Raw genomic sequence first — 8,449 nt, forward strand, 5'->3', positions numbered from 1 at the left:
TGGCAGACAAAGAGGCATTAGCCGGGCTGGGAAGATGAAAATAGTTCTGGCTCCCAGTGATGACTCATTCAAGCAGCAGGAGTTCAAAGACAGTCTTGAGCTGAAGAACTGAGAGAGAGAGAGAGAGAGAGAGAGAGAGAGAGAGAGAGAGAGAGAGAGAGAGGGGAGAGACAGCAAGACAGAGCACAGGCATGAGAGTGAGCTATGTAAGGAGAGAGAGAGATCATGGGGGGTAGTCTCTTGCTCATTGTTTAATGTTTCAGGCGTAACACCACCCCCTCTTAAGGGCTGAGCAGAGGGGCGCTGAGATCCAGCGTGAGGATACCGCCAACCAGCCACAGAAGAGAGCATTCCTCCGGTTACCATGGTAACGAGCCCTCAGCTGGGAAGGGAAGCAAGTGCCAAAAGGATGCACAGAAGAGAAAGAGGGGGTAGAGAAAGAAGACGAGAAAAAGGAGGGGTGTATGACACCAGCCGTAATTTTGATGATCCTAAATCCTGCCTGCAGAGAACGACTCTGCCAGCAGCACTGTGAGGACAACAGGATCACTCCTGGTTCACATTATGCTCACACATTCTAATTAACAAATATTGTACATTTTAGTTTGTGTTGAGGCCAGACTGCATGAGTCCCTGTTTTTTGGATTTTGGTGAGGGGGGGACTTGTTTATCCTGGGGGGCTGATTTTATAGATTTTCTTTTAAAGCTTCCAGCTTTTTCTTAAATTTTATACATAAGCATCGACTTGTGGTGGATTTTATTCTCCTTTGTGCATTTTAATTGATAATTCTCCACCTACATGACTCTGTTTTACTGCATTTATTATTTTTGTAAAACGCTGTGTAGAATTGTTAGCATTATTCTATCAAGACATCCCTCTGTATGCACACGAGGCAGCACAGACCTCTGCTGTTTTACATTCAACAAAGAATAATGAAGCAAAGTCTAATAAAATATAGTGAAGACCCAGAAAAAGCACTCACAGTAATTTCTCATGATCTAAGCACAATGCGCACACACACACACACACACACACACACACACACACACACAAATGCATCCATACGCAGTGAGAATGATGGGAGTGTTACCACCTGCAACCTGCTGATAATGAAGCTGTATTTCAGCCACCTAAAGGCAGCCATCTGTGGTGGGGCTGTCCCTGCTTCTTACACCCCCACTCCCACACAGACACACACTCACACACACAGGGCCCAAGGGACTACTGTCCTTAGGATGCTTTACATCCACATGACATTCATTATAACACAACTGGGAAACATGTACACAGAAAATCATTTTAACATTATGGTCAAATAAAAATAACTGTTGCTGTCACTCCTGCACTTACAGGATAGTGAGCTACCAAACACACATATGCATACAGTGTGTGTGTGTAGAGAGAGGAAAGAAAAGACTGGCAGCTTTCAGTCTTGCAGTGAAAAGGAAACGAACAGCCACTGTCACAGGAGGAGCGATGAAACCATGACAACATGCCAAATGTTGGCCAACACTTAGAAAATGAGCGCTGTGTGGAGCCTGGGAAACCAGTGTAAGAAGAGAAATACTTCACCGCACACACATGAAAACAGACTGACTAATTGTTGAGAGTCAGCACAGCCTCTCGCCACTGAGCTCTGACCAGCAGACACACCATGAAGGCATTGTTCCAACTCCAGAAGTGCAGGAATAAGGCATTCATCACAGTGGGAGCTTCAAAAGTGAAAAAAAAAAAGACTTTAAATGTTCAAAGAAGCGTCTGTGGTCGCACAGACAGCAACGCACTTTGCATCATATCAGTGTGAAAACACAGTTTTTCCTCATCTATGAGAAAGGACGGCAAAGCAGCCCAGAGGACAAGCAACTAAACAACAGCAACGGCTGTTACTGTCTATGAATCGATTAAAGGCCCGTTCAGTTAAACGATTGCTGTTTGAGTCTGTAAAATGTCTAAATAAATGGCTTTCTACAAAAGCCATCCTGTTGCAGCTCTGGGCAAGTGTGTCACACATCCAATCAGGTGGACAGCCTTCAACAAACGCCTCTAAAGCAGGGAAAGCCCTCCACTAACCGACTACAGAAAAGAATAAATGAATGTTCTAGATGTATGAAGTATCTTGCCTGAAAAGGCTTCACTTTGAGCATCCTGGGAAATACAATTCAATTATTATTTGTTCATGTTTCCCCTCATTGAACCACGAGCAAGTGTCCTGGCAGCAGTGGACACATACACACAAATACACATAGAAAAACACACAAAGTGTACAAGAGCTACAGCCACGCCAGGTTTCCACAGGATGCACGAGGTGATTCCGAACAAACTCCTTGTTTCACCGGGCCAACGATCCAAAAACATTCCAATAATGAAGATGGGAATCCTAACTTTGACAGGATGGAATCGCAGGATGTTTGCCACTTTGGTTAATCGCTTATAAGGAAAAGTGAAGAGACTTTGAGATGATTGCACATTTTCTGTCATCTTCTGTCATTCACTTCCTGTTCAAAGGGAGTTCTTTTGCTCCACTGTCACCAAGTGCTTGCTTATAATCAGCTGTACGGCTATAACTCTACAATAGTTACTTATAAAGCGCCTTTAGGTGACTGTTGTTACGAGCAGACCTGATATAAATAAACTCATGTGAAATATAAAGAGCCATGCAAACATTTGCTTCAGTTTATCCAACTCAGTGATGCGGGTGGACTCATGCTCATAGTCACACCTACAGCCAATTTAGAATCAGTTAACCTAGCATGCATGTCTCTGGACTGCTGAAGGAAACTGGGGAGATTATAGAAACTCCACACAGAAGAGGCTCAGTTGGTGTGTGGATTCAAACCCTGGACCACCTTGGTGTGAAACAACAGTGCTGACCTAAAGCTTTAGATAATTACATTGTCACCAAAAACTTTCATTTATTAGTTGGAAACAATCACATCTTATGTTGTACGTCTGTCCTTTCCAATTAATCTTCAGAATCATACCACAAAGCTGATACATGGAGATTCTGCACAGCGAGTATGCCACTTGTGCAGAGAGGGAAGCACACACAAACAGACTAACAAAAAGCGTGGGCTTGTTCTGCACTTGTATAGGAGGTTTAATGATGTGCGGACTTCCCCATCTGCCAGCTCAGCACCAGCACTTTAGATTTATACGAAGAGCCTTTCTTGCAGTGCTGTCGCTTCACCACGCCAGCACACACATGCACTCCTGCATGAATCTTCATTTCTACAAGCATATGCACTCAACCACTGTATCCAGTTACAGAGAAGCACTCACAGGGTCACTTGATGTACGCACTGGACAGCACCACTACTGGTAGTGGCTCTTTTAAGCCAGAGAAGATGATGGCACGGGAAAAGAGAAGGCGACATGTGTCTGTGATATCGTACCTCTTTCAGAGGTCAGTGACATGATAACCTGAGGGGTAGATTCTTGCAAGTTTTCACATGTTAACTGTGAAAAATGTCATCAGAATCAGGTTAGAGTGCTGTCTGAACCTTGCTCGTAGCACCCCTCAGCTGTCACAACAGGAAACACTCTGCTTGGATTGAGGTGGTGCAGAACCACCAACCGCTGGCTGTAAACTCAGCTCGCCGCTATCCTCGCCATTCCAATATCTCAAATGGGCATTGTGCAGACTTTGTACCAGGAGCTGGCACATTAATGTCCTGTTGCGCTGGACATTTTCACATGAAGCTTTGCAGGTAATGTCTAGAAAACTTCAGAAATGCAGAACATCTCAGTGCTGTTTTTGCCTGTGAAGAGCAGTGTTTCCACATAATTAGATTCTATTTGTGGCAGCAGGAAGAGCGCATGCACATGTGGAAGGAGGCGCACCAGAACTTCCTTAAATAAATCATTAAGTAATACTGCAGAGTGACAATAAACAATGGAGCAATAAACAGCCACTGCTCCAGCGTGGCGACGAAGTCCGACTCAACCATCTGCAGCCTCTGTGAGTTCAGCGAGTTCAGGGTCTGGTGAGAGAGACTCCTCCAGCTCACAGTGAGCTCCACAACAGAAGAAAGACTGCTGAGCCAAGCTGAAGTCCAAGATGATGGAGGTGGTGTACAGAGGTAGCTACCTCTGATAGGACAACAGCAAGCTTCTCAGCATCCAGAACCTTCAAAATAAGAGCAAGTGGATTGAAAAATGAGCCACAAGAACGCTTGGGCTATAAGTATCCTTGATATACCTGGGCAGCAGACGTCCCCATCCTGTTTCAGCATATGTGCAACACTGAAAGACAGCCATCACAACAAGAACGGATGTGATGACATCACGCCTTCTTAGTCGCGCTGAACAGCAGCTATTATACTGCCGGTGCCACAGAGAGAAGGAATGGAAAAGAATGAGGTTGTCCGCTTTCAATAGAAGGAAAGCTCTTACACGCAAAGTCGACTCCTACTATAAATAGAACTAATATAAAATTTGGAACTTTAGTCGCCTCCAAGTTCTTTGTTCACGAACAAATCAAATTATCTGGGTTGCTTTGTGTGACAAATTGCTCTTGCAGCTTTATCCCATCTGCTAAACAGGAGAATTCTGTGAGTAATACAGCAGCAATGTGGGGCTGTTACAATCCAACTCCAGCAAGCAGCTAATTGGCTGCTTATGAATTATTCACCCCCCTGAGGGAACTGAGCAGTGCATCGGGTCTACCTGCAGGAACTGGAGGGAGAACCTTTATAGTTTCTAGACGCATGTGATCACAGATGGTGGGGCATCCGAAACAGGGAACCAGGCCAGAGCAGCCACATTACTGTCACAGTACCTGAGAGGCGATTCTGATGCAGTGACAACACAGTGCAGTGACTTTGAGCTGCAGATGAAAATCAGCCCTCTGCCTGATGTCTCATTAATATGGCTGTGATGACATCACCTGGCAGCTTGACGGGGATACCTGAACAATATTTTCAGTGTCCATCCCATTTAGGCTCTTTTAGCTATAAACTAAAGATTAAATAATAAACACTTCCAGATCATTCGCAGCGTTGCCTCGAACTGCAGTCTCCAAAATGGCCAAAGCACCGAAGCCCTGAAACAGTCCAGTCCACCAAAATGACTCATAGTGCAGCTGAAAATGATACTTTGCAGGAGCAAAGAGTGATCATCACCCACTGCTGTTCTCCATACTGAACACATTCTATGTACAGAGCAGCAGGACCTCAGTGCAATAAGCCGACGATACCTACGCTGCACCAGCCAATGCAGGGATGTGTTGCGTTGCAGCTGCGGTATGTGTGTGTGTGACAGAGAGAGAGTGAGGGAGAGAGAGCAGGGACCGGACAGTGCAGCATCACCGCTCTGCCTCTCCTGCAGAGAGCAGCCTCAGCACAGCGGGCCCATGTGACAGATGGACGCTGGAACGGAATTAGAGACAAGAAAAATCAGAGGGGCCCATCATCATCATCATCATCATCAGCCCTCTCTGCCTGACAACAAGGATTAAAGGCGCACCGCCACCAACACCACAATCACCACCACCATTATGATCAGAAGAGAGCAGCAGCTCTCTCCCCGCATCCACCAGAAACATCCGCAACTAGCACACGTTTCCTCCCATTTCCCGCATTCGGGACACGCAGGACGCAAAACTGCATCACCCGGCATGATGTCAGCGGGGCAGGTGCGGTGACGCCGAGCGCGGTCCTCACAGCACCCACGCGTGATGTGGGAGCTTTCACTAACCTGTCTGTCCTTTGCCCAGCGTCTTCTCCAGGCGGTACGGTCCCACATAGTTGGCGTAATGCCCGCTGTTGGCGTCCTTGCCCGAAGAAGACATTTTTGGCGTGAAACGACTCGCGGGGAGGGATTTCTTTAGCAGGGGTCCGAGCGGGACGCGTCTCTGGGGCGAAGAGAGCAATTCCACGGAGCAGTGGAGTTCGCCTCGGTCACAGCTCCAGTCTGTGCTGTGCTGCTGGTGGCCGCTGCAATATTAGCGATCCTGTGTGTGCGCCTGTTAATGTGTATGTATATGTGCATGAGTGTGTGTGTGTGTATCCACGTCCGTTGCTAACAGTCCTCCGCCGAGTCCCTCAGTGCGGCTCAGATTGCGGTTTTGAATCGGGGTGTCATGATGTTCACGCCGGAGGAGCGGTGCGCTGCAGCCCCGTTGGGTGTGAGCTGATGACGGGACAGCTACTGCTGCTGCCTGGCGCCCCAGCAGCCTGCGTCAAGTCACAGCTGATGCCAGGAGAGTACTTCCGGCTCCACTGTACAAGGTAAAATGTCAAATATGAATCAAATGTTTTTTTTTATAAGCTTTTATGGTCTTATTTGCACATTTCTTTTCCTATTTATAAACCAAGAAGGTCCACAAAATGCAACAAAAGAGAAAAAAGCATCATTTCCGGTGTTTTGATGCTTTTGTTTCTTGTTCTTCAGAAACTCTTTTTCCTGGAATGGTAACCTTTTGGTTTCTCACTGTAAATGACATGTTTCACCAATACGCAGATGCGCTAACTAACTTATGTTCCTTTGATTTTCCATGAAAAAACCTTGGACTGATTCAGCACTAGAGGATAGATCTGCACCAGTGTTTATTTTTTTGTTATTACATGTTCAATTCTAAAGTGTAAGGGTTCATTTTAAGCCTAAAAAAACCAAAAATGATGTTTAAAAATGATTTTGAAATCATAATATCTTCTGATTCAAATAATATTATCTCTTCTTATTCTGGCAAAGCTGTGTTTTGCTGAATTTATTATTTTTCTCTTTTAAAATTCAATTTATAGTGTCTGGTTTTAATTTGAAGGGCAGTTCTGACTTCCGCTTCCATTCCCGCTTGACGCAGCTGCTGTAATTATGAAGCGCACATGCGCACATATCTGGCATGGCAAGGATTTTCAATTGAATTTGGCTTGAGGGAGACAGTGGGGGATAAAAGGCTGCCACTGTTTAAAAGTTCCTTTAAAAAAATAAAAATATAAATAACTGAGATACGACACAAAATAAAATATAGTGAAGCACAGAGACATCCAGAAATGTTCTTTGCACTTGTTCATCTCATTTTTCTTTTCGTAATCTTTTAATTGATTTCTGCTGTAACCACTGCATTCTGTCAGACACTCAGTTGTTAATTGAAGGTGAAGAATCATTATGTTTGACTGTGGGTGGTTGTGGTTGTGTGCGTGGCGGTGGAGTACGACTAAATGTTACATGCTGGGACACTCTCACTTGATTAAACCAGCAGTTGGTGACAAAGACCATCTATCTGTCTCATCACTCCTTCACAACAAAGGCCTTTTGACCCAGCACGCTCAGTGGCAGATGGGCCCCCCACCTCCTCCTACCTTCCCTCCCACTTGTCCTTCTGCCTCCTCCTCCCCCAACACACACACACACACACACACACACACACACACACTGTCAAAACCATGTCCCTAACAAAGACTGGCAGGGATGAGTGAGCGATGGTGCATTTTATTGTGATCAGACCTGGCTGTTGGTTGAGACCTCTGTCTACAGATCAGTCATAAGTCCTCTCATAGACTCATGCCACCGTGCGCACTTCCAGTAGGATCGCACCCCTTTGATCCCCGGTGGCTGTAACACTGTTTAACAGCTGCAGACAGCTGTGGTGGTAAAGCTGCACCGTTCTAATCACCTGCAGTGAGTCTATGGGAGAACAGGACTGGCTGTTCAATGAGAACAAAAGTGCAAATAAGGTGTTGCGATAAGCTGACCCCAAATATCTTCTTTTTGTCTTCTATTCTTCATGTGGCAAAACTCCCATATTGCTACAACATAGCAATATGGGAGTTATGTCACAGAGAGGAAATCTCCCTACAATAATCGTGTCATGCACAGAGGCTGTGACTCTCTTGTTTACCTAGCGTGCTGCCCAGAGGTGAGGCTCTCTTTAAATTCATCAACTTGCTGAAAATGAAAGTGAAGTTGAAGCATGTTTTGGCACACTACAGGAGACCCTTCATGCATCATGGATCATGGATGGATAGCTAGAAAAATAGATAGATATACATATAATTAATAAATAAATAAAAAATACTCGTAACATATAATGTAATTGTAAGGAGGTATTTCTGTAGCCTATTGATTACTAGATTACTGGAAAGGGGGTGGGATTAAATAAGCTTATGCTGCTTCCTGCTCCTTTTTGAACATGAAAGTTATTTGTAGTTTTGGTTGCTCGTTTTCCTTTTGTTTTGTTTGTTTATCTGTTTTTAATTCTATGTTGTTGTAATTTTTCAACATTTTCAAAATAAAGATTCAATCAATCAATCATAGAAAGGAGAGACGGCATGACTTTTACACAGTGATCTAAAAACAGTAGTGACCACAGTGAAAATGCCCTAGAAGTGCAAAGACATCTGATCTTCCATGTAAGATCCAAACATTTAAAACAGGTAAGTTTTTATTGTCACAGGCCCATTCCCAGTCAAACTTTATAGGCATACACTTGGCTTATATATTAACGTGCAT

The 8,449-nt window shown here is 44.7% G+C and overlaps 1 protein-coding gene across 11 annotated transcripts in view; it reads right to left on the reverse strand.

Moving 5' to 3' along the window:
• The window catches only part of LOC146719239 (serine/threonine-protein kinase BRSK2-like), a 151,151-nt gene extending 145,354 nt beyond the window's left edge, over positions 1 to 5,797 (reverse strand). For all 11 annotated transcript variants that reach the window (XM_085462081.1, XM_085462050.1, XM_085462076.1 and 8 more), the window contains exon 1: positions 5,696 to 5,797. In XM_085462081.1, the coding sequence (XP_085318207.1) occupies positions 5,696 to 5,789 (94 nt within the window). In that variant the 5' untranslated portion in view covers positions 5,790 to 5,797. The remainder of the gene's footprint in view (positions 1 to 5,695) is intronic.
• Positions 5,798 to 8,449: the final 2,652 nt, after the last annotated feature.

Source organism: Copadichromis virginalis, linkage group LG1, assembly GCF_057382275.1.
Source record: "Copadichromis virginalis isolate Kocher_CV1m ecotype Utaka linkage group LG1, C_Virginalis_male_GT1.1, whole genome shotgun sequence".
NCBI classification, from domain to species: domain Eukaryota; kingdom Metazoa; phylum Chordata; class Actinopteri; order Cichliformes; family Cichlidae; genus Copadichromis; species Copadichromis virginalis.